The sequence below is a fragment of the Melospiza georgiana genome, chromosome 19 (genome assembly GCF_028018845.1).
Source record: "Melospiza georgiana isolate bMelGeo1 chromosome 19, bMelGeo1.pri, whole genome shotgun sequence".
NCBI lineage: Eukaryota > Metazoa > Chordata > Aves > Passeriformes > Passerellidae > Melospiza > Melospiza georgiana.
In genome coordinates this window covers 2,255,880-2,280,228 of record NC_080448.1, presented here as the reverse complement: position 1 = coordinate 2,280,228, position 24,349 = coordinate 2,255,880, and the positions used below count along the sequence as shown (strand labels likewise).

Here is a 24,349-nt window from a genome sequence, read left to right as displayed (position 1 = left end):
CAGCTAAGGGGAAATCAATTAATTCCACGATCCGTTTAAGCTGGGGGAACACTATGCTGGGAGGTGGGCTGCTGGTGAGGATCCAAGCTCTCACTTTTCATGTTGAGAACACAAGTGAGAGTCACTTGCTGTGGGGCTTCACTGGGGGAAGGGCACAAAGCCAGGCCCACGATGGCCCCTGTGACAGGAGCAGGTACCGCTCACAGGGGCAGGTGCCTGCCCTGATTGCAGAGCACTGATCCAGGCTCGTTCCCAGGCTCAGAGCAGCATCCAGACCCTGCTCCCAAAGGAACTTGGCTGCTGCTTGAAACCATCTGCTCTAGCAAAACACATTTAGTCCAGCAAAAAACCTGTGAGCTGTGTGCTCCGAGACAAGCAGTGTTCCATCCATCTGTCCATCCCAGGGATCTCACACGCCTTTAACAACCACCTGATGAAAACATGACCTGGATTTCACCCTAAAAGCTCCCCCAACACTGGGATGAACTGGGTGGTTGTGGAGCTGGGTGTTGGGAGAGTGCAGGGGTGGCAGGGCTCTGTCTGCTTGGGGATGTGGGATCCTATTATCTCATTAAGAGAGGCCAAACCATCATCCCAGGGTAAGTGGCTGAGCCGTGACTAGACTGCAGTAATCCTGAGGGATTAGTGTGTTGGATTAGTTTTTGGTCGGGTTGGCCCCACAGCAGCACTTTGTTCTTCGGGTCCTGAAGCATCTCCTCCACCGGCAAGCCAAGGGCCCTGGCAGTGCTTTGGGGTTGCTTTTAGGAAATTCACCGAGTGACAGAAGAATGGTTTCGGTTTCTTTTGTGCCTTCCCATGAGAAAATATTCCTTGAGCACAAGGGGGAGCTGGGAAAAACCAAAATCCTCCTGCCTGGACGCTTTCCTGTCCCTGGTGGGGTGGTCATGGTGGTCAACGAGCTGTTCCTGCCTGCCCGAGGGACTGACTCTGGCCAGGGGCTTATTACTACGCTGGTTTAATTGCTCTGGTTGTTGGAAACAAGATGCTAGCAGCCAAATAGGCTCTGGAACAAGGGAACTCTGCGGAGGTGCCAGACAGACCCACCGGTGTAGCCTCACCCCCAGGCACAGAGACAGGACAGGGAATGGATGAGGGGGCAGGCAACGGGGTAGGGAGTCTGACAGGGAGTAAGAGATGGGTCGGGCAGCGGGGCAGGGGATGGGGCAGGAGGCCAGGCGTGGGGCAGGGTTTCGGGTGGGGGTCGTGCATCTAGCAGCAGGGCGGCCGCGCCGAGGGATGCGAAGCTCCCCACCCGCGAGCCCCGTGGCCATCATCCTCTCCTGCGCTCTGCCGCTGCCCCGGGGTGGGCGGGCGGTGCTGCGGGACGCCCCCGAGCGTGCCGCCCCCCGCGCTCTCCTTTGTTATTCCGGCCGAGCGCCGCGGCCGCGCCCCCGCCTCGGCCGTGCCGCCCCTCGCGGGAGCGCGCCCCGCGCCCCCGCCCCGCCCGCTCCGCCGCCGCCGCTGCCCGGCAGAAGCTTCGAGCGGGGCCGCCGCCATGGGCGCCGCCGCCGCGCCGCGCTGAGCCCGCCCGAGCCCCCGCCATGGAGCTGGGCAAGGTGGTAAGTGCCGGGCCGCGGCCGCCCCCCGGGACCCCCGCGCCCCTCCCGGGCTCATTCCTGGAATCGGGGTTCGCATCCAGGGAAGCTCCTTCCCGGGGAAGTTCTTTACCCTCGGTGCCGGCGGTTCCCGGAGGAGCATCACGGGGAGCGGGGATGGTTCGTGTGGCAGCGGGACCCGCCGGCGGGTGTGGGGGACTCGAATCCGTGGGGATGCGGAGCCTCCCGTGCGGCTGCGGCCGGGCTGGGCTCGCTCCCGCGCGCCCGTGTGAGGCGAATTCCCCAGTGCCCGGCTCGGCCAGGCTCAGGCCGTGCCACCAACACCCGCGTCCCCACGAGCGTTCGTGTCCCCACTAGTGTTGGTGTCCCCAGGAGCGTTCGTGTCCCCATACATCTGTGTCCCTGCCAGCACTCCCCATGCATCCATGTTGCCATGGCCCCACGAGCGCCTGTGTCCCCACACACCTGTATCTCCATGCACCTGTGTCCCTGTGCCCAGTGTCACAGCTCCTCTGGCCCATGGGGACTGCCCCTCGCCCTGGCAGAAGGAATGAAAACAAATTAGGGGCAAGAAGTGGGTTTTTAGGGACTGCTCCTACAGGGAGCACGTTCACCCCTGTGCTGCTCTCCTGGGAAGAGGGATTTGGCTTTTCCCGGTGCTTCAGCATGTCCCTCAGATGCAGCACTGGGTCCACGTGCTCATGGCTGCTCTTGGCACCCTTGCAAGATCCAGACATCCTGGGGGGATAACGGGAGAGGGATGCCCCATCCTGCTCCTGGGAGCTGCTGCTCACCCAGAAGCATTGCAAGGAACAATTTCCACCAACACTAGATCTGAGCTTAATTTCAGAATATCCTGCTAGGACAATAAGAGCTGCTGTGTTCCTGCTGGGGTGATGCTTGTCAAGAAAGGTGGGTCCTGGGTGGTAGTTGATCATAGAAATGCATATCTGGATGGCATCCTTGTATCTGCTCCCCAAATCCTTCATCCTCACTCCTTTATCTCTTCCTGTTCCAAAAAATGCCTAAATATTTGCATCTGCTGGGAAGCAGAAGACTCTGGTCAGCATGACTGGGAATGTTTCAGGAATTTTTGAAGGTGGTGGTAGACCTTCCTGGACTGACCCTGTCAGACATGGCCACACTCCCTCCCCAGACAGAAATGACCGCTGCTGGAAGAGATTATCCTTGCATAAAATCCCCTTTTAAAATTAAAAGCCTGGCTATTGGGGCAGCTCATGGGAAAGGCTCTGGCTGCAGCTGAGCCAGCTGGGCACGGATTGACTGCCCTGAGCAGTAATTAAGTGAGAGGAGTAATGAGCAAATGTGCATGTTGTAATGGAGGGATGGGGATCCTGGGGGTCCCCCTGGATTTCTGCCTCTCCTCAGATCCAGCCCCCTGTGATGGGCTCTGGTTGTGCTCTGGAAGTGCCAGGCAGCCTGGGCTCTGAACTTTGCAGTGTCAGCTTCCCCAGCTGTTCCCTCTGAGATCTGGATTTTGTAGCCTTGCTTTTTGTCAGCTATTCTCCCCAAAATTTCTTCTTACCATCATTTTTCCCCCTAGGGTTTATCTGTGTAAAAGAAAAGTCCACATTCCCTTAACTGGATTTTAAAATTCCATGTCCAAGTAATTAAACTACATAAGTTATTTAAGGCTGGAGGAAGCTAGTTGCCAGCACTCCAGGTGCTGGTTCCTTGTGGTGGGCAGTGATGTGATCACTGTGGTAAACTCTCGTTTCTGGGAGCCAAACTCTCCCTGTGATCGTTCCAGCTCTCCCCTGCTGGCATCGAGTGTCTCCCTGGGACTCTTGGGATCCGCCACAGATTGGTTGGCTGGCTGTTCCCTTCTTTCCTTTGCCTCCAAGGTGGAGGAGCTGTGGGATCACACTGTTTCATCCTACCCCATCCCTCCTGATGGTGTGGAACTTGGAATTTTCACTGGAGGCTCTGGAAGAGCCAGTGGTGGGTCAAGTGCTTGCACACAGCTCGTGGGTGCATCCTCCTGTGGATCCCACCCTCTGCTGCCCTCAGGAGGAACTGGGAGCTGGTGGAGTGGGCTGTCCGGGCACGTTCCAAATGGGCATAATGGGCATCCTACAACTTTATTTCGGTTTTGCTGCTGGGATAGCAGCACTACAGCCCTCAAGGCAAAGGCATGCTAGAAGCTGGGCGTCAGCTTCATGCCTTGCATGTCTGCTTGTGGTCAGAGACCTCTGAACCTCACACCACCACTCCGTTTCCTGGCCTAGGTGTTTTTTTCCCTGGCAACCCCACCTGTGCTGGAAGAGCTCCATAACACTCCTTTATCAGGCATTGCTGAGTGCTGGAGGGGCTGGTGGTGTCATTGATCTGAAGTCATCATCCTCCTGGCCTCAGGGGAGAGAGCAGAGCTGGAGGCAGCAATGCCAGAGCAAGGTCTCTGCAAGAAGAGCATCGTGGCGATGCATTGGATTCCAGCGTGGCTCGTGGGGTTTGCTGCCATCTTCGGGTGACTCTGTTTTGGGGTGCTCCATGTGCAGACTGTGGGACAAGGTGACCCCAGACACCTGCACTGGTATCACTTGGGCTTCAGGGCTGTCTCTGGATACCTTCATCCTCCTCCTGCTGGCATCTGGGCTGGTGGCATCAGCATCTCCTCCTGGAGAGGGACATCTGGAGCCACCACCACTGAGAGTGACCCCAGTGGATGCAGTGAGGTTTTGGGGTCTCTGTCACTGAAATATGTTGTTGGTTTGAGGAAAAGAGTTGATTTTATGGCATCAGCATTGCAAAATCTGAGGCTTGTGTCATTTTGGGAGCTATTCTCACCTGGAGGGAGCAGGAGGTAAGGAGAACAGCAGCGTATTCTGGAATACGCTCACACAGCCTGGACAAAGAGCTTCATCCCCAGAGCAGCTCCACGATGTAGCCAGCCAGGAGAGGAGCACTTGCTTTCCACACTCATGGATTCAGCAGCAGATGCAGCCAAATAGCCTGGATTAAGTGGTGGGAAGGTATTTTTCACATCTCCTGACTCCCTGCTCTCGAGAAGCCTATGGGACTGAGTGGAAAGGCAGTTGGAATACTCTGGAAGAGCCTCCAGTGGAAGAAGTATTCCAATACTGTCCAATACATAGAAATAGATCCCTGGGTTTTACATCCCATGTGGCCAGCCAGGCCTGCCAGCATTGCTTTCCTGCCTTCCTGCCTCCCTTTCCCTCCAGCTGCTCTCAGGCACAAAACCAGGCTTGTTTCCTGCTCCTGCTGCTGCTTCAGGCCACAGGTGCCCAGCACGGGGGGACCACAGCCACCCCAGCTGTCCCCAGGAGCTCTTGCCAGTCCTCAGTGGAGCATTGTCTACCCCAGGTGTTACCCAGCTGGCTTTTTTCCAGGATTTTGCTGGACAAAACTATTGCTTGGGTGATGTTTAAAGAGATTCACAGAATGACTAAGTTGGAAGAGACCTTCAAGATCATCGAGTCCAACCCATGCCCCAACACCTCAACTAAACCCTGGCACCCAGTGCCCCATCCAGGCTTTGTTAAACACACCCAGGGATGGGGACTGCACCACCTCCCCGGGCAGCCACTCCAGAACTTTATCACTCTTTCTGTGAGAAACTTTTTCCTAATATCCAACTTACATTTCCCTTGGCGCAGCTTAAGATGTGCCCTTGGAAGAGCTTGCCTGGCTCTCATGTTCTGTACACCCTACAGAGCCTGAGCTAAGCTTTGCTTTACTGGGATTTGCATTTTAATTAAGCCCATGGATTTTTCTTCCAGGCTTGTTGTAGTCAGGTCTTCCTGCTCGCTCCCTTCTCTGAAGCTCCTGTGACTGCAGGGCTTGTGAGCAGTTTTCCAGAGGTAGGCTCCATCCCGGCTCTCCATTTATAGAAAGGAATTAAGAAGAAATGAGGGAGCATTACTAAGAGGATTTGCACTGCAACTTACTCAGTTTGTCCAAATAATTTGCAGTAGCTCTGGATTCTTTAATCAACACTCGTTTCCTTCTGGAAATGAAAGAAGCAGGAAGGCGTTGTGCTGCTCCTGAGCCAAGCTTGGCTCTTTGCCTTCAAATGGGAAATTTTGCATTCAGAGAGCAATCTGGGAAGAGCTGGCGGGGAGTGAGGGTGTGTGTGGCAGAGGGAAGTGCGTGTCAGGGCTCAGAAAGCCTCTGTCATCCTGACCCTCTTCCTCCATGGAGTTTTGGGCTTCTGTGTCTGCAGCCTGCAGATACATGCCTGGAGAGGTGACGTGAGAGCTGGTCCGTGGGTCACCCTCGTGTGGAGCTGTTGATGGCTCTGCCCTGCTGTGGCATCTCCATGTGAGAAGGTCTGGGCCAGATCAGGGGTTGGGAGTTCCTGTGGGACAAAGCTGTGGTGGCCTGTCCAGCCATATGGTGGCCTGTCAGGCAGCAGACCTTCCACAGGTTTCTGGGAATCCCCTTGATGTTGCAGAGGGAGGAAAAGACTATTGGAAAGATGTCATTGCTTGGGGATAGATAGTCCCAGACTGCTCCTCTCCCAAATGGCCTGTGCCTTTCCGTGCACATGTCGGTGGGCTTTCCTCACCCTGCTCTAGTGACGCTTGGAAAGCTAACAGTGCTTGCAGCATTCCATTGCAGCCTTCCCAGCCCTTGCAGCACCCATGGAGCCACTCCCCAGCCTGGCAGAGCCCCGTGCACAGCCTTGCCCCACGCCCTGCCCCACTGAGCGCAGTCCTGGCCCTGTGGCTCCTCAGGGCTGACCAGATGACAGTGTCACGCTCACACATCTCCGTCTGCAATCGACCCCTCTGCACTCTCCTCCTGCTTCCTGCCTGGCCCGTTGCACAGGAGGAAACTCCAGGGTTTCCTGTCCCAGCAGCAGGGTGAGGTGTGGGGCTGCCCCATGTCCTCTGCCCTGTTCACAAAACTGGAGCAGGGCTGGCCGTGCTGCCCAAATGTGTCCTGCTGGGTCACAAGTCACCTCCATAGGTTGGAAGCTCATAATTAAATTAAAATTCCATCAGCTGCAGGTGTGGGATGGTGGTGGGGAGCGGCATCTCTGAGTCAGGGTGAAAGACCCTCTGTGGGGAAGGGGTCTGGGCTTGCTGTCCAGGCAGCCCCGAATTTCCCTCTGCTCTGACCCAATTTTACAGCCAAATCACCCTCCCTGACCCCACTTGTCCCCCAGAGGTGACAATTCTAGCCTTGGTCTCCTGCTCCTGCTCTGTGCTCCCCCAGTTTGCTGATGTGGGCGCTGCCAGAGGTGCTGATTATGGCAATTTGGGCAGGCCCCAGGTGGCTCTGGGGATGGGACCCCTGCCCTGCACTCCTGGGGATGCAGTGTGAAAGTGGGCTGTCCACAACTACACCTAGAAAGTGAGGCGCAGCTTTTCCTCGGAAACCTTTCTGCCTTCCAGATGGATGTGTGTGCTTCAAATGGAGTTGAGGAACTTGGGGATGGAAGCTCCAGCTGGTCCCTGCCTGGAACCAGGGGCTGCCAGCCCCCATCACCCTCCCACTGTGTCCTCTCACTCTCGGAGGTCACTGGGGCTTCCTTAGTTAGAAAAAAGTGTCCTTCCTTTGGACAAAAGCTGACACGAAAGAGCAGTTCAGCTGGGAGCTCCGTTTCTAGCTTTCCCAGGGATGCAGCAAAGCTTCCCTCCGGAGACCACCCCTGTTCTGGTCGTTCAAGGACAGTAGGAGCAGCTTTGGGAAAGTGGGGCCTGCATCCCACGTCTGGCTATGAGCTTCTGCTCCCCAGCTCTGGCTTTGCATTTGCCTTGTTCCTTGTGGGCCAGGACTCCATTCTGAGGTGGAATGTGCATTTATCCCGGCACTTGTCGCTGTGCCCGCTGGTTCATCACAGCTGTCCTGACAGTCTTGGAGGTTTTGGGGCTGAAGACTGGGATTTTGAATGAGGACAAGCTGCCCCTGGAGCTGGATCCATGACACGTGTCCCAGATGGATGTTGGGATGCAGGCATCCTGCTCTAGGCCTCTAGGACATGGTCATCCAGACTGGCATTTTTTTAATGCTGAATTTAATTTTATGGCTTTCCTGACAAGAATTTGGGTCCCCTGACGCCTGCATCTTGCTGGTGACCTCCTCTGTCACCTCCATGGTCCTTACTGGTCACCTCCACAGTCACCACCCAGAGCCAGTAGGGATAGGGCTGCAAACCCCACAGAGCAGTGACATCCCTGCAGTTTCTGACACAGTTTCAGCTGAGGGGGTGCTTGGCTCTGGGCTGGGGTGCAGCTGGGGGTGGGGTCTCGTCTGTCTCAGGCTATCATCATTCCTGCTCCAGCTGGCACATGCTTTGGTGGCAGAGGGGCTTCCTGGGGGATTTGGGCTGTACCCCACCACATTTCGGGCTCCTGTGGGCCCCTCCAGCCCTGCTCAGCACAGACTCACTGGAGTCCATATAGATGAAGCCACGTGGGGCCACCAGGAGAGGACCAGGAAGCAGGGTTGCAGCAATGATTGTAGTGAGAAAGGCACTGAAATTAATCTCACAACTTTAATTGGTTTATATCAGTAATGAGCTGCTTCTGGCAGTGCTGAGCCAGGCGGTTCCTTCCCTTGGCAGCAGGATGTTCATTGGAGCAGGTGCCAAGGAAGCACTTGGTGATGTTGGAGCCTGGGGAGAGGATGAACCTGAGCTGGCATCTTTGTGTCCCCATGAAGGATCAGAAATGGGGTAGAGTGAGAAATCCTGCCTGGAAAATTGTTCCAGTGGCTGCCACTGCATTCCATAGGATAAATGGTGGCTGGCTGTGCCAAGGCTCCTCAGCGTGGACTCCCCAAGGTCCTCAACACCTGCATGGCAAGTGCTGCCTGTGGGTTTCACTCCTGTCCCTCTAATCCATGGAGTAGCCTCGACCTTTGCCAGGCAGCCCTGGCAGTGGTCTTGCCATCCTACTGCCCAATTTTTTGTGCCCCCCCAAATTGTCCTCCCCATTGAGCACCCCAAAAGTGGGGTAGGAGCTGCCAGCTGCTGCCCACGATCCAAAGGCAGGGGAGGAATTTGTCCTCCCTCTGCCTGTCTCACCACTCTGAGGGCAGCAGAGGGTTCTTTGTGGGCACTGCTTTAATTGCTTCATTATTATCCTGAGTAAATGAGTCCTGGCAGCAGCTGAACCTGGTGGATGCCAACTGCATCCCAGAAAGGCATCTGGGAAAGGTCAGCATCCATCTGGCACAAGCAGGGATTGGGGACCTGGATGGAACCAGCCACTGCAGAACTGGAGGGTCTCAGTGAGCAAGGCGGGGACCGTGAGGGAGCCTCAACCTTTTCCTTCTCACCCCCCCATCACTTCTCTCTTGCAGACCGTCAGCATCAATAAGGCCATTAATGCACAGGAAGTGGCTGTCAAGGAGAAACATGCCAGGAATATCCTTCTCAAAGCTGGCCATGGGACTGTGGGAGTGAGGCTGGGGCTGCCTGGAAAAGGGGCAGCATCAAGAGGGTGTGTGGGGAGAGGTGCCCAGGGCACTGGGAGGCTGAGGGCTATTAACAACATTGGATATTTTTCCAGCATGGCACGGGATCCCTGCTGCTGCTGTCACAGCCTTTGAATGTTGGTAGGTGCCAGGCTGGTGCTCCCAGCACTGCCGTCCCAGGAGGAGGCAGGAGGGGAAGGTGCCCACAGTAGGCTGCCACCAAAAGTGGATCCCCAGCATCCCAGGCAGGCACCTGGGAAGGCTCAGCAGAGGCACAGCCCCAGCCTTGCACGTGCCATGGTGCTCCCAGAGCAGGGCTGGTGGCAGGGAGAGGGTGGCTTGTGCCGCTTTGGGGACAGCGAATGCCTGTCATCCTTAGCTCCCTGTGGTGGCCTGGCCACTCTGGCTGCAGCTGTCTTTGGGTGGCCATTCTCCATCAGCAAAGGGCAGAGGAGTGCTTCCTTGACCACGGGCACCGTGCATCCTGGGCACGCACCACGAGAAGGGAGCGCAGACCTTCTGGTCAGTGGTGAACCGGCTGCCGCTGTCCGGCAACGCCGTGCTCTGCTGGAAGTTCTGCCATGTCTTCCACAAGCTCCTCCGGGATGGACATTCCAATGTGAGTGCCCACAGCTCAGCCTGGGGCCAAATCCTTTCCCCTGCAGGGCTGCACCGGCTGATGGGAGGTGCTGGAGGGTCAGGGTCCGTCTGGGGGGTCTGTCCTGGGCTGGGGACTGGAGTCCTCCCAGAGCGTCATTGGGCTCCTGGGAGTCAGTCCTGAGCAGGGCCTGGAGCTGGAGCCCTCCTGGAGGGTTGGTGCCCTCCTGTGGGTAAATCCTATGGGTACATCAGTGCTGGAGCTCTCCCAAAGGGTCAGTGCCCTCCTGCAGGTCAGTCCTGGGTGCCAGAGCCCTCCCTGACCAAAACCCAGAGTGCCTCCAACCCCAGTGCCGTCTGCAGTGCCAGAGGAAGCTGCTCAGCGCCTGCAATGGCGTGCGCGCAGGAGCCGTCAGCAGGGATCCTCCTTGGGGAGCTGGAGGCACCCGGGGCTGGTGGCAGCAGTAAAGGGTTGGGAATGCATCAAGACCTCCCATTTATCACCCAGTTCCTGGTTCCAAGGATGGAACACTGTGTCCTGGTGCTCTGCCTACTGACTGTCACCATCATTCCCCCAGGTCCTGAAAGACTCTGTGCGCTACAAGAATGAGCTGAGTGACATGAGCAGGATGTGGGTAGGTGACCAAACCTGCCAGCCATGGTGGGGAGACCCTGGGGGTGCCGTGGCCAGGCTGGGGGGGTGTGGGCTTGGGGGATTCCCTCTCCCAGGAAGCAGAGCACAGCCATGGCTGACCTGTGGCTGTTATCCCCTACCTGGGCTGGGTTTCAGTTGCATTCTGTGTTCCCTTCCACCAAAATCAAATGCCTCCTTCCTGTTTTATGGCAAAACCCAATAAAAACTCAGCTCTGACAGTGAAATGAAGCATTGAAACGTGCAGAGAAGGTGATGAGAAGGTCTGACCAAATCCCTTCAGTTCAGCCAGTCTGGATCCAGGTGCTAGTGAGGAGGGTTTGGCTGTGGTTTTGGGGAGATAAGGGAGGGGTCAGTCATTCTACAGCAGAAGGCTTTTTCACAGCCTGCCCTGGATCTCAGCAGCTTTTTGGGGTCCCCACAGGGCCACCTGAGCGAGGGCTACGGTCAGCTCTGCAGCATCTACCTCAAACTGCTGAGAACCAAGATGGAATTTCACATCAAGGTAGGCCTCCCTGTCCCTGTCCCTGTCCCCAAGGCTGTAGCAAGGGGTGGGCACTGGGGTGACAGCAAGGTACCAGCATTGATAATCCTTCTGCCTCCATGAAATATTCCCAAATCTGCCAGTGGCCATCAAAAATGGCCCAAGGACCAATGCTTCAGGGGTGGCAGGATTCCTGGTGGCCCAGGGCTCCTTGGGCTGGGCTGGGAGTTGGTGGATTACAAGTAGTAGGAGACACACACAACTCCATTCTTCCTCAGCTATCCTAGATGGAAAACTGCTGGAAAGAGGTGTTTTCTGTGCCCATCACCCTGTTTTGGAAGTGTGATGTGACCTTCCCCAAAAGGCCAGGGCAGGTACCCCCTGGGGCAGATATCACTCCATCCTGTCCAGTTCTCTGCTGGCAGCCCTGTCTGCTCCCTGCTAGGCAGGTTTCTCAGCCCAGGGAGAATCAGCTTTTCTTGCTGGGAAGAGAACAGATGCTGTGGGTTAGGGATGCTGTGGTCACCCAGGGTTCAGAGACCCTGTGCTGCCTCCCTTTTCCCCCACATCTCTCCCCTTGCTCATCCACGAGCTGACTTTGAGGCTGCAGGATCACAGCCCTGGTGCTCCCAGAGCTGTGGCCAGACCAGGAGATTTTCTGGAACCCTTTCCTGACTCTGTTTTCCCCACAGAATCCCCGATTCCCTGGAAATCTGCAGATGTCTGACCGGCAGCTTGATGAGGCTGGGGAGAATGATGTCAATAACTTGTGAGTGCAGGGCAGGGCAAGGTCTGGGAGGGAGTGGGTGCAGGTGGGTGGCACGATCTGCCCAACCCCACCAGCAGCATGACCAAGCAGGGACAGGACCCTTCCTCAGGGGTGTCCTTGGAGACAGTCCCCAACCATCCTCAACCCTGTTTCCTAGTTTTCAGCTGACGGTGGAGATGTTTGACTACCTGGAGTGTGAGCTGAACCTCTTCCAGACAGGTAAAGGCCTCCATTACTCTGAGACATGGTGGAGTGAGAGATCTGCTGGAGTCCAGCCCCTTGGTGGGGCTGATGCGAGCTGGATGAGGCTCTGACCGGGGATGGTGGCTGAGGCCATCACAGCTCAGCTCTTCTGTGGGCACTTCACCTGAGTTATGGTTAAAGGCAAAGTGGAAGGTGCTGCACCTGGGTCAGGGCAACCTCTGGTATCAATCCAGGCTGAAGGATGGAGGGATGGAGAGCAGCCCTGCTGGGAAAGACGTGGGGGTGCTGGAGGGTGAGGAGTTCAACATGCCCCAGCCATGTGTGCTCCAAAACCCCCCATGCCCTGGGCTGATCCCCCAGCATGGGCAGCAAGTGAGGGGGCAATTCTGCCCCTCTGCCCCGCTTAAGTAACATCCCACATGCAGAGCTGCCTCCAGCCCTGGTGTCCCAGCACAGGAAGGACATGGGGCTACTGGAGCAAGTCCAGAGGAGGCCACTGAGATGCTCTGAGGGCTGGAGCCCTTCTGCTCTGGAGACAGGCTGGGAGAGCTGGGTGTCCAGCTGGAGAACAGAAGGGTCCAGGCAGACCTTAGAGCTTCTTCCAGTGCCTAAAGGGGCTCCAAGAGCACTGCAAAGGGACTTCAGACAAGGGATGGAGTGACAGGACAAGGGGGAATGGCTTCCCACTGACAGAGGGCAGGGTTAGGCGGGAAATTGGGAAGAAATTCTTGGCTGTGAGGATGGCGAGACCCTGGCACAGGTTGTCTGGGGAAGCTATGGCTGCCCTATCCCTGGAAGAGTTCAAGGCCGGGTTGGATAGAGTTTAGAGCACCCTGGTCTAGTGGAAGGTGTTGGAATGAGATGGTCTTCAGCTGCTCCAAGCTGGTTTTGGAGCATCTTCCATCTGGCACACCCAGCACACTCCAGTGGCCAGTGGGACAACAGTGACAGGCAGAGCACAGGCTCACGTGTCAGCTCTGCCCAGGGACATGGCTGGGGCTCAGTCCTGGTTGGAGGCCTATGGTGCCGGGCTGCAGTGTTCCCAGGCCTGGGTGGGAGACCTGGGTGGGAATTTTGCCTCCCACTGAGCTCACAAACTGCAGGGTGGCAGGCTGTGTCCCTAAGGGCCAGTGGGTGTCTTGCTCTGGATGACATCTGTGGATTTGGCAGACACAGCGTGGCACCCTGGGGTGCTGCTGCTGCTGGATCTGATGCTGCACTCCTTCCCTGCAGTGTTCAGCTCTCTGGACATGTCACGCTCAGTGTCAGTGACAGCAGCAGGGCAGTGCCGTCTGGCCCCGCTCATCCAGGTGATCCTGGACTGCAGCCACCTCTATGACTACACTGTCAAGCTGCTCTTCAAGCTCCACTCCTGTGAGTGTCCCCAGCACCACTGCCTTTGACGGGGGGGACACACAGGGAGGCACTGGGTCCACCACTCTGCTCAGCCTGGGCTGTTTACCACCACCTCTTCCCCCACCTCTTTTGGGGCGTGAAGGGAGTCACCATGGCAAAAGCCATATCCTTCAGGATCTGGAATTATGGCAGCCACCAGCCCACACTTCTCCCTGCCCTGAGGAGTGTGGGGTGTGGTCCCCTCCTGCAGCAGGACACTGTGTGCAGTAGTTGGACCCCCAAGGGAGGGTGGCCGTCTCTGGGAAAGAGCTGTCTCCATGTGGCTGTGCTGATGGGTTGTTCCCTCATCCATGAAGACACCCGCTGACATTTGTGCTTTCTGCTTCTTCTAGGTCTGCCAGCAGATACACTGCAGGGCCACCGGGATCGCTTCCTGGAGCAGTTCCGAAAGTAAGTGCCCAGACCCAGAGCATTGGTGCTCTGGGAGTGCTCCCAAGGCACTGAGGTCAAAAATGGGTGAGCAGGGACTTGCTGTGGTCTCTGGTACATGATAATTTAGAGTAACCAAAACAAAAACTGGCCACCAAGAGCAGGGAGGGGGATGTCATGGTGCCAGGGGAGGATATCATTGTGCTGAGAGACAGCTTGATTCAAGGTCACAAACTCAAAGAGCAGATAGCAGTGCTGAGTATGCTCTGACCACACAGAGACTAACCTTGGGACAGGGATCAACAGTGCCAAGATCCTGACTGGGATGCTCAGGTGACTGGGAGAGATGGGAGCTAGGAGTGGTGTGGCTGGCCACTGTCCCTCCTCCCCGAAACTGGAGGGAGGTACCCTGCTTCTGGGGAGGGTGCTCCTGCAAGAACTGAAGGTGAGGGTGTTGGCTCCAGGCAAGAAGCCCCCTTGCTCCTGATAACTTCGAGTAGGTAGGAAGTAGTTTAGGTTGGAAGGCACTTTTGAAGGTCATCAGGTACTACCCCCTGCCATGGGCAGGGACACATTCCACTAGACCAGGTCGCTCAAGTTCCTGGTCCTTCTCCCTGCCCATCAGGCCTGGGATTTATGAGATAAACCTCCAACAGCAGGAGGACTTCCAGGACCTGCCCTGAGTTTGGTGGCAGCACAAATCACATTCCCTTCTAGAGCACTACAGTGGCTGGGTGACCCCCCGGAGCCAGGCAAGAGGTTGTCCAGGTTGAACAAGAACCATCTCTAACCATTCCCTGCTCCTTGCAGGCTCAAGGACCTTTTCTACCGCTCCAGCAACCTGCAGTACTTCAAGCGGCTGATTCAGATCCCGCAGCTGCCAGAGGTGAGACCCTGCAGTCCCCATGTTCCCTGTGCCCAGGGACAGCACTGGGGGCACTGGCAAAAGGCCCAGAAAAGCCTATTGCTGCCTTTCCCAGCTTCTTAGGTCTGGTGGCAGTGTGGGACTCCTGGGCCTTGAGGATTCTTTTATCCCTCACTGGCTGGCATCCAACGGGATGTAGCTGCCCTCTGACTGGAAGCTGGGAACCCCTCTCTCACTGATCCATAGCCCTTGCTGAAATCCAACTCTGCGGGTCCTGCTTCCATCCCTGTGGGTCCTGGTTCCATCCTTATGAGTTCTGATTCTATTCCTGCACATCCTGACTCTATCCCTGTGGGTCCTGGCTCCATTCTCATGGGTCAAGGCATGGCCAGCTCGGCTCCAGGGCAGGATTTTAACCAACTGTGCCTTCAGTCCAGGAGCAGTGCCAGTCTTTCTACCTTAGCCCTTCTCCACTGCCTCCCCAGAACCCTCCCAATTTCCTGCGTGCCTCTGCGCTGTCAGAGCACATCAGCCCTGTGGTGGTGATCCCCGCCGAGGCGTCCTCGCCGGACAGCGAGCCCATCACAGACCTGGTGGAGATGGACGCAGCCTCGCAGGTGAGGATGGTGGGGGCTCTCTGCCTCTGAGCCGGGAGTGTTTCTCTAAATCCATGCAGCGGTGAGGGCTGAGACAGTGGGGATGGCTTGGGAGCTGGGGAGTGTCACTAGAGAGAGATGGGTTGGTGCTGGGCGACTGTCTGGGTGCTGGATGTCCCATCTGGGTGCTGCTTATCCCATCTGGATGCTGAATGTCCTGTCTGGGTGCTGCTGGGGCTGAACTAGCCTGAATTCTCCCAGTGCTGCTCAGTGGTGTGGTGCCCTCCAGTGAGAAAGGAGAGATTTGTCTTCAAGCATTGCCATGGAGACCTTTAGGTCTTCACCTCCTCTCCACCAAGGGTTGTCCTCAGGCATTGAGTGGGGATAGGAAGGAGCATGCAGTGACATGGCTTTGGGGATCTTCTCTCTCCAGCAGTTAAGTGGGGGTGGACCACAGATGGCCCATGTTCATCAAGTTTGTCACATTCGGTGTCCTGGAAGCAGGGGGAGCCAGCCCCAGTGTCCAGGCAGCTCGTAGGCTGGCTTGGCAGTGACACTGGGGACATAGAGGGACAAGGACTCCCGCATGGTAGTGGGGTCACTCTAGGTCTGTCCTGCTTTTCCCACAGAGTCTGTTTGACAACAAGTTTGATGACATCTTTGGCAGCTCCTTCAGCTGTGACCCCTTCAACTTTAACAGCCAGAACGGGATGAACAAGGATGACAAGTAAGCAATCCTGGCGATGCTGCAGAATGGCCAAGATGGTACCAGGAGCTCCCTGTCTGGGATGGCATCGCAGCCATGGTGACACAGGGGACACCTCCCCTCCCAGGCTGTGTCCCCGAGGCACTGAGAGTGTATCCCATGTCTCTCCTTCCTAGGGACCGGCTAATTGAGCAGCTTTATGGGGAGATCACAGCCCTGAAGGAGGAGCTGGAGAACTTCAAGGCTGAGGTGCGTGAATAAGACAGCGACCAGATCTCTGTCCTGCCCTCTTCCCAGTGGCTTCCCCTGTACAGGGGGTCCCCAGGTGTGCCAGGGGGCTGCATCCCTGTCGGGGGGGTGGGCTCAGGCCCACTGCCTAGCATCCTTGTGCTTTGCCCAGTTGCACTTGGGGGCCGGCAGGGTGATACCCATGGGGGGGGGCTGCTGGCCAGCACTGGTGGGCATTGGATGGTACCAGTGGGCATTGAATAGTCCTGGCAAGCACTGAACAGCACCATCAGCCCCCACCCGTCCCCGCAGAGCGCACGGGGTGCAGTGCAGCTGCGTGGCCGTGCCAGCGAGTTGGAGGCTGAGCTGGCTGAGCAGCAGCACCTGAAGCAGCAGGCACAGGACGAGAGTGAGTTCCTGCGTGCAGAGCTGGAGGAGCTGAAGAAGCAGCGGGAGGACACAGAGAAGGCTCAGCGGAGCCTGACGGAAATTGAGAGTGAGCAGGGAGTGCCAGCACTGGTGTGGGGTGGGGCTGAGCCCCGGGCAAGGGGGGTCTCAGGTGCTCAGCTCTGTGTCCCTGTGTGCATGGCAGGACGGGCACAGGCCAACGAGCAGCGGTACAGCAAACTGAAGGAGAAGTACAGCGAGCTGGTGCAGAACCACGCTGACCTGCTGCGCAAGGTGGGCTCCCCAAACCGCCCCCCAGCACCCCCTCTCCCAGCCGTGCCCTCTGACACCGGCGGCTGCTCGGCTCATTCTCTGATGTTGCCAGAATGCGGAGGTGACCAAGCAGATTACAGTGGCCAGGCAGGCCCAGGGGGATGTGGAGCGGGAGAAGAAGGAGCTGGAGGACTCCTTCCAGCGAGTGAGCGAGCAGGCACAGAGGAAGGTGAGTAGGGATGGTGGGGGACACACCAGGAATGAGCAGGGGCTCCCCATGGGGCACCAGTGCCACCACCCTCTCCCCTTGCTGCAGTCTCAGGAGCAGGCGGAGGTGCTGGAGACACTGAAGCGAGAGCTGGCAGCCAGCAGACAAGAGTTGCAGGTCCTCCAGGGCACGCTGGAGTCCAGCACACAGGTGAGAGCACCCTTCTGGGCTGGGTAGCTAGGCCTTTACCATGTGAGAGGTGATACCCACCACTGGCCTGAAAACTAGCTCCCTATCATCATCTTTGCCACATCTGAGCAGGTTTGATGTCACATAGGGGAGTTTCACGCTCCGGAGTGTGGTAGTATGTGGAGTAATGGGCTCCAGCAGCAGGGATCATGGAATAAAAATGCCTGGAAGAACAGGGTCAGTCAGCAGCTCTGTCTCTGCTGTAAGCCCAGGTAGCAGTGTAGCATCACGCTGCAAGATGTGCCAGAGGGTAACCCGTGCCCACAGAGCTGTGGAAGACAGCAGGGGTGCCTGGGCTCGTTGTAGGAGGCAGAAGCTGGCAGGAAATTGCAGTCACCCAACTATGAGGTGGGCATACTCGGCAGCAGGATGGGGATGGGGCAGAGGCAGCACCCTGCATCCACTCCTCCATCAGGATGGTGACAGTTGTGATAAAAATGCATTTTCACTGATAAAAGTGACTTGCCAGGAGCCTCGGTTTTCACCAGATAAGATCATCAGTGCTGCTCAGTGTAGGGAGCTGTGCTTGTACAGGCCATGGTGCACCCAGCAGGGACAGTTGGGGTGGCAAGCCTGGATGAAGAATGGGTCCCCAAACTGGAGGGTTCATCCTCAGCACAGCCCCAACTGCTGTTTCATGCCCCACCAGGCAGGAGCAGAGCAGAACACTCGGATTGCCAGCCTGGAGCAGGAGAGGGACAGGCTGAGCCAAGCAGCAGAGCAGCACAGGGACAAGATGGCAGCTCTGCAGGCTGAGCTGCAGCAGCTGCGGGACACGCTCACCCACGAGCAGGAGAGCAGCAGGACAGAGCTGGAGATGCTGCAGACCCAGCTGAGAGACAAGGTACCACAAGGGTCCTGCCAATCCCTTCTGGCCAGACCAGAGGGGTTTGGGTGGGCCAGGTGCAGGGAGTGCCCGGTGGCCCAGCAAGGGCTCTGAGCTCAGCTCTGGCCCAGCAGGAGAGCACGGAGCGGGCGCTGCAGCAGCGCCTGGCCGAGGAGCGGCTGTCCCTGCTGCAGAGCACCGCGCGCCAGGCTGAGTGCATGGTGCAGGACGCCCTGGCTCGCGTGGAGGATCCTGCTCATATCAGCTGCACCGGCTCACCAGGTGATGCCCCTGCTGCTCCCAAATCTGGTGTTATCACAGGCTGCCTGCTCCCTGTGCTCCTAGCTGAGCCCTGCCTCCTGTCTGCCTGCAGATTGCCTCCTGTCCCAGACGCTGGCAGCCTCCGAGTGCGCGGAGCGGCTGCGGGACGCACACAGCAAGTACCTTTTGGATGGCGCAGGTGAGAGGTGGCAGCCCCGGGCACTGGGCACGGGGACAGCCCTGCCACACAGGGCGGGTGGCCAGCGCAATGGGGGCTGAGGCCTGTGCCCACTGTCCTGCCGCAGCCGTGGGCTCCCTGCTGCCCCACCTGGCACTCTTCGCCCACCTGGTCAGCAACACCCTCCTGCAGGGCAGCGCGACCTCCCATGTGGCCCCTGTGGAGCCTGCTGACCGTGAGTGCTGCCCCAGGCCAGGGGTTGGGGATGATGACCCCTGAGCAGGGGTCAGAATGGGCAGGGGATCAGGGTGAACATGGTGGGTGGGTAGGGGTCAGGGTGGGCAAGGGCTGGGGTGGGCAGGGGACTCAGTGGACAGGGACCAAGATGGGCAGGAGATCAGTGTGAGCAGGGGCTGGGGTGAGCAGATGTCAAGGTGGGAAGGCGCCAGGGCAAAGAGGATACTGGGGTGAGCAGGGGCTGGGGTGAGCAGATGTCAGGGTGGGAAGGCGCCAGGGCAAAGAGGATACTGGGGTGAGCAGATGTCAGGGTGTGCAGGGGTCATGGCAGGATGCTGGGATAAGGTGAACAGGATGCTGGGGCAAGTAGGGTGCTGAAGTGGGCAGAAACCAGGGCAGGCAGAGGCCAGCACAGGCAGGATGCTGTCTAGGGTAGGAACCAGACATCTTCCCCCAACATGTGGCCCCTTCAGCCCCCCGTGCTGCCTATGCAGGTCTGCTGGAGCTGTGCAAGCAGTGTGGCAGTGAGACTGTGAGCTACCTCAGCGCCCTGCAAGACCCAGGGAAGGTCGCAAGTGCTGACTGCAGCCTGGTGACAGCCTACCTGGGCCAGATCAGCGCCATTGGGGAGGTGGGTGGCCCAGGAGGGCTAGTGGGATGGGATCAGGCCCTGGCAGGCACTGCCAGAGGGACTGTGGTGCTCCTGGATGGTCTCTTTCATCCCATCTTGTCCCCAGGAGCTGCGTCCCAGAGGTCTGGACGTCAAGCAGGAGGAGCTGGGTGACCTAGTGGACAAGGAGATGGCAGCGACGGCCGCGGCCATCGAAGTCGCATCTGCCCGTATTGAGGTGAGGGTCACCACGAGCAGGGAGGTGCCCGCAGGCACGATGCTGGGGGCCTGCTGGGGCCACTGTAGAGGCCAGGGAGACACAGGGAGAGAGGCTGTACTGGGCTCAGTACAGCCTCTCTCCCCTCAACCAGGAGATGCTGAGCAAGGCACGGGCTGGTGACACTGGGGTCCAACTGGAAGTTAATGAGAGGTGAGTGATGATCAGAGCACTGGACAGAGCCAGGCAGGCAGGATGGGGACAGATGCTGCAGGCAGGGCAGCTGCTCCACAGAGGGCACTCAGTGGTGTTTGTCTCACAGGATTCTGGGCTCCTGCACAGGCCTCATGCAGGCCATCCGTGTCCTGGTCCTGGCCTCCAAGGATCTCCAGAGAGAGATCGTGGAGAGCGGACGGGTGAGCTGGGACAGGGGTGGGGGCAAGGGGGTGCTTGTCCAGCTGGGGGTCATCATGCACTTGTTGGGACATGCTGCTCAAACCGTTGTCCTGCTGGGACTTCCCCACCAGCTGCCAGTCGCTCCTTGCTGACCCCAGGGGCGCTCACCCTAGTTATGGTTCCCGGGGTGTCGTGGTGATCCCTGATCTCCCGTCCCACACAGGGGACCCCACAGCCCCCAAGTTCAGTGTGTCCCCACCTCCCACACACAACCTGAATGACACCCTGACCTCCTCCTTTTTCCCCCCCAGAGCAGGGGTTTGGGGGTGATAAGTAACTAATTGTGCCTTTACCAACGGCAGGGTGCAGCATCCCCCAAGGAATTCTATGCCAAGAATTCACGCTGGACCGAGGGTCTCATCTCTGCTTCCAAGGCAGTGGGCTGGGGTGCCACTGTCATGGTGTAAGTGCCACTGTCACCAGAGCAGGGAGAGGATGGCAGAGTCCTGCCACCATCACAGGGAGGGGACACGGGTGGCAGGATGATGCTCCAGCTCCTCTTTGCTGTCCCGCAGTGATGCTGCTGACCTGGTAGTGCAAGGCAAGGGGACATTCGAGGAGCTGATGGTCTGTTCCCGAGAGATCGCGGCCAGCACCGCTCAGCTGGTGGCAGCCTCCAAGGTAGGAGCAAGGCTGCTGCCCTTCCCATGGTTCAGGCTTCTCTTACCTCTCGCTGGGGCACCATGTGGTCACCCCAAATCCTGGGGCTGGTCTGCTCGCCTGGCGGGGTGTGACGCCCTCCTCACCGTCCTGCCAGGTGAAGGCAGACAAAGACAGCGCCAACCTCTGCAAGCTCCAGCAAGCCTCCCGGGGTGTCAACCAGGCCACGGCCAGTGTGGTGGCCTCCACCAAGGCTGGGAGGTCTCAAGTGGAGGAGAAAGGTAAGTGTTGGGCTGCAGGGCTCTTAGAGTCTTGCAATCACTAAGGTTGGAGAAGCTCTCTAAGACAATTGAGTTTACCTGTTCCCCCACCACTAACCATGTCCCCAAGTGCCACATCTACATGGTTTTTAAATCTCTTCAGGAATTGTGACTCCACTATACCCTGGGCAGCCTCTACCAGTGCTGAGCAGCCCTTTTCATGAAGAAATTTTCCTTTTTATCCAACCTAAACCTCCTCTTGAGGCTGTTTTCTCTGGTCCTAGTGCTTGGAGCACAAACCTGCTCCAAAACCTCTCCTCTTGGCATTCACCACTCTTGGTTGGCTGTGCCCCTGTGGTCTCTGCCCGTGGCTGCCCATCACACCCTCCCTGCATATCCCATGGTACCAGACCCTGCTGGGGAGTCTGACTGGGGGAGCAGAGCTTGAGGGGGGCTGGTGGTGTCTTTCTCCACAGATAGCATGGACTTCTCCAGCATGACACTCACCCAGATAAAGCGTCAGGAGATGGACTCACAGGTAGGGGATTCCCATGTTTTGAGAAACAGCCGGTCAAGTCTCTCTTGGGCTGCCTGAGGTGGGGCATCAAATTTGCGATCACCATGCCCAGCTGCCCCCAGGTAGCACAAGCAAAGGCAAAGCCCAAAATGTGAAGGCAACAGATGGGTTGCCCAGGAGTCACGTGCTCTTCGTCCTCAATCCTTCCCCAATGCTGTTCCCATCGTGACATAGCAGCCCGTGGCCACCCCTGCCACCAGTGTACTGCCCACAGCACACACCTCTGCCTGGCAGGGGGCAGCTCTGGGGAGTTCCCCTGCCTGGGATGCCCACACAGATTGTTGTGCCTTCACTTGTCTGCACAAGCAGTGTCCACCTGAGCTCCATCCCCTCCCCAGGTCCACTCGTCATTGGAACACTCGTGGGATGCGCCTCTCTGGTCTTTGGGCTTGATGTTGGGGGCATAACGGGTGTGAAAGGGTAGTGCTTGGCCCAGCTCTGTGCTGGGGTGGGCATGTCCTGGCCATGTCCCCAGGTGCGGGTGCTGGAGCTAGAGAACCAGCTGCAGAAGGAGCGGCAGAAGCTGGGGGAGCTGCGCAAGAAGCACTACGAGCTGGCTGGCGTGGCGGAGGGCTGGGAGGAGGATGGTGAGTGGTGCCAGCCCTGCTCCCGCTGGGCAGCTGCTCCTGGAAAAGGTGGGGCAGGATGGAGAAGCCCTGCCTGCCATCCATGGCAATGAGAAGGTTTTGCTGCATCCCACACAAGCCTGGGGATAGTTGGCACACATAGTGGGCAAGTCCTGTGGGGTCTCTCCACAGGAAAAACCCCATCATGTGGGATCTACATCATCCTCAGGCAGGGGGTTCAGGTGCTACTAGAGCAGCCTTGTGGTCCCAGAGGGATGGGGCAGAGGGATGCCAGAGGACAGTGCACGCCCTGACCCTGTCTTCCCACTTGTAGCTGCAGATTAGCACCAGTGGTAGAAGCAGCCCACAGGGGACACCTGGAACCCTGTGGGGGACACCCCCGGGACCCCACTTGGTGCAGTCTGTTGAGAAGAACCCCAAGGAAGTGGTGCAGAAGCCCCCTGAAGCACACATCCCCTGTGTCCCCCCAGGAGCCGCCTCCAGAAGCAGAGCCGAGCCGCCAGCGAGCGCCCGGGGCTGGGGCGCGGAGCGCACCTGTATTTATTGGAGTGCTGGGCTGGGGGGAGGTGTCCACGTGGGGGTCTTTAACCCTTTAGTTTTGTTTTTGCACAGATTCTGGGAACTCCTAGAGTCTTCTCTGGCTGAGCGAGAGCGGTCAGGCATCTCTTGCCTCTAGCTGCTTTTCCAGCCTTAATCCAGCCCCTGGCTCGACATGAATGTCCCTCCGCCCTGGGAATGAGCATGCTGACAGCCCCGGGGGTGCCACCAGGTGGGGGACAGCCTTTGGGGTGCTGCTGGGCTTGGTGCTAAGTGTGCTCCCCCTCAGCGGGACACTGAGTGCCTTTGGCCACTGCAGGCTGAGAGGTGGTGTTCCCATGGTATACCCTGGCTGGTGACACAGGGTGCTAGGAACAGCTAGGAAAGGGGCAGCAGCAGGAGGGATGCTGCTATGAGCTCCTGTCCCTCATTCCAGGTCCCCAAAAGGCCTCCCAGATCCCCCTGAGCTGGGCTGCTCTGCCCTGACAGTTCACTGTGTTCATGCCAGCAATAAACCCTCCGCAAGGTGCTGGGTGTGGCTTTGGGGCCACCGCAGTGCCACCACACAAGCCACTAGTTCCTGGGGACGGGGGGTGACTCTAGGGCAGCAGCACAGAAGGTCTGGGGGGAAGCCAGGGTGCCCCAAAACCAGAGCACCCCAAAGCCAGAGTAAGCAGCTCCCTGTCCCTGCTCACTTTCGTGCCATCCTGGTGTCATCGCCACCCTCTTGAGTGCAGGGGGACCAGGGCCAGTGTGGCTGTGGGCAGGGGTGGCCATGGAGCTGGCACCAGCCAGGGAACCTTTGTGCCTTGAGCAGGGGGCTCAGAGGGCAGGGGGCATCAGCCACCTCTGGGCCCCCCAGCTCATCTCGCTGCAGTGGAGACAGTGAGGTCAGACCATGCAGCAATGTCCCCGTCCCCCACAGTCCTGCTGGTGCCCCTGCTGGGGCCAGTGTCCCTCCACTCAAGGTGCTGAGGACAGGATTTGGCCTTTCTCCCTTTGGGAAGAGGCTGGGCTGTCACTGTGTGCTTTCCCAGCAAGGCCCCCCGCCAGCACCCAGCGGGCACCTGGAGCAGTGGGACCTGCCACTGCCATGGCCTCGGAGCTGCCACCCCTCCACGCAGCCTTCCAGCGTGCAGGGCGCCACTGTTCCCGTGTGCCCCCAGCCCTGCTGCCAGAGCACCTGCTCCGTGTGCCACAGGGACCTGGGCTTCTGCTGCTTCCCCATCCTCAGCCTGTGCTGGCCCCCCTTGGATGCAATACCAACCATCCCGTTCCTGCAGGACACAGGGAGCCCCAAAACCCTCCCCGCATTTTTGGGGGAGTCTCGCCTGCACGCCCAACTACCTCAGGCCTTGGGGCCCGGGGGCGGCATGGGGGTCACAGTGGCACTGGGGGCTTGGGGACAGCGGCACTGCTCTCGGCCTAATCCACTTGTCCCTTTTGTATCTCAGCCAGGCGTGGGCAGAGGGTCCCTGCAGTGTCCCCAGTGAAGGCAGCTGGTGATGGGGACGGTGGGGGTGCCCCCCCACTGCAGGGCAGGTCGATTCGGGTTTTCATTGTATGATAATGACCATGTTGTTTGTTTTGGATTTTTCAATAAAGCCTTCAGCCCAGCCCCGCAACTTGAAGGGGGGACACAGGAGACCTGTGTCACAAGGGGGTTGTGGGCTCTGCCCTCATCAGTGTGCTCAGTGGCCCCCAAAATCACTTGGTGTCGAGGTGACCCAGGTGTTGTTCTGGTGATGAGACCTCTTGCCTTTGCCCCCACTGTCCCACACCTGCGTGTCCCCACAGCTAGCCTGCATGTCACCTCTTTTAGCTGGGGGGTAGCAGGATGTGGTCCCAGCTCAGCCCCGAGGAGCGTGGGTGGCTTTGTCCTCCCTTCCTGGGAGGATGATGCTGCAGTGGGGAGGCCATGCAGATCACCCTGTCACCCCAGCAGAGCCAGGTAGCCCACGTAGTCCACAGACAGGGATCTCAGAGATCAGATCCCCTCCTAAGCATGGTTAACCC

At 58.3% G+C, this 24,349-nt stretch overlaps 1 protein-coding gene across 2 annotated transcripts in view; it reads left to right on the top strand.

Annotated features, from left to right (window-relative positions):
• HIP1 (huntingtin interacting protein 1) overlaps nucleotides 1-24,002 on the top strand; it is a 43,890-nt gene extending 19,888 nt beyond the window's left edge. Inside the window, exons 1-31 of one of the 2 annotated variants that reach the window (XM_058037655.1) lie at nucleotides 1,499-1,580; nucleotides 8,871-8,934; nucleotides 9,461-9,603; nucleotides 10,160-10,216; nucleotides 10,658-10,738; nucleotides 11,410-11,486; nucleotides 11,644-11,705; nucleotides 12,924-13,064; nucleotides 13,439-13,496; nucleotides 14,286-14,361; nucleotides 14,826-14,957; nucleotides 15,566-15,663; nucleotides 15,819-15,891; nucleotides 16,183-16,366; nucleotides 16,463-16,551; nucleotides 16,643-16,759; nucleotides 16,847-16,948; nucleotides 17,637-17,831; nucleotides 17,948-18,095; nucleotides 18,187-18,273; nucleotides 18,380-18,487; nucleotides 18,984-19,120; nucleotides 19,227-19,337; nucleotides 19,471-19,529; nucleotides 19,639-19,732; nucleotides 20,075-20,175; nucleotides 20,288-20,393; nucleotides 20,530-20,653; nucleotides 21,109-21,170; nucleotides 21,685-21,796; nucleotides 22,110-24,002. In XM_058037655.1, coding sequence (XP_057893638.1) covers nucleotides 1,563-1,580; nucleotides 8,871-8,934; nucleotides 9,461-9,603; nucleotides 10,160-10,216; nucleotides 10,658-10,738; nucleotides 11,410-11,486; nucleotides 11,644-11,705; nucleotides 12,924-13,064; nucleotides 13,439-13,496; nucleotides 14,286-14,361; nucleotides 14,826-14,957; nucleotides 15,566-15,663; nucleotides 15,819-15,891; nucleotides 16,183-16,366; nucleotides 16,463-16,551; nucleotides 16,643-16,759; nucleotides 16,847-16,948; nucleotides 17,637-17,831; nucleotides 17,948-18,095; nucleotides 18,187-18,273; nucleotides 18,380-18,487; nucleotides 18,984-19,120; nucleotides 19,227-19,337; nucleotides 19,471-19,529; nucleotides 19,639-19,732; nucleotides 20,075-20,175; nucleotides 20,288-20,393; nucleotides 20,530-20,653; nucleotides 21,109-21,170; nucleotides 21,685-21,796; nucleotides 22,110-22,120 — 3,027 coding nt within the window. In that variant the 5' untranslated portion in view covers nucleotides 1,499-1,562 and the 3' untranslated portion in view covers nucleotides 22,121-24,002. Of the gene's footprint in view, nucleotides 1-1,498; nucleotides 1,581-8,870; nucleotides 8,935-9,460; nucleotides 9,604-10,159; nucleotides 10,217-10,657; nucleotides 10,739-11,409; nucleotides 11,487-11,643; nucleotides 11,706-12,923; nucleotides 13,065-13,438; nucleotides 13,497-14,285; nucleotides 14,362-14,825; nucleotides 14,958-15,565; nucleotides 15,664-15,818; nucleotides 15,892-16,182; nucleotides 16,367-16,462; nucleotides 16,552-16,642; nucleotides 16,760-16,846; nucleotides 16,949-17,636; nucleotides 17,832-17,947; nucleotides 18,096-18,186; nucleotides 18,274-18,379; nucleotides 18,488-18,983; nucleotides 19,121-19,226; nucleotides 19,338-19,470; nucleotides 19,530-19,638; nucleotides 19,733-20,074; nucleotides 20,176-20,287; nucleotides 20,394-20,529; nucleotides 20,654-21,108; nucleotides 21,171-21,684; nucleotides 21,797-22,109 lie in introns of those variants that run through there. The other variant, XM_058037654.1, reaches the window with a different exon arrangement.
• The last annotated feature ends 347 nt before the right edge of the window (nucleotides 24,003-24,349 follow it).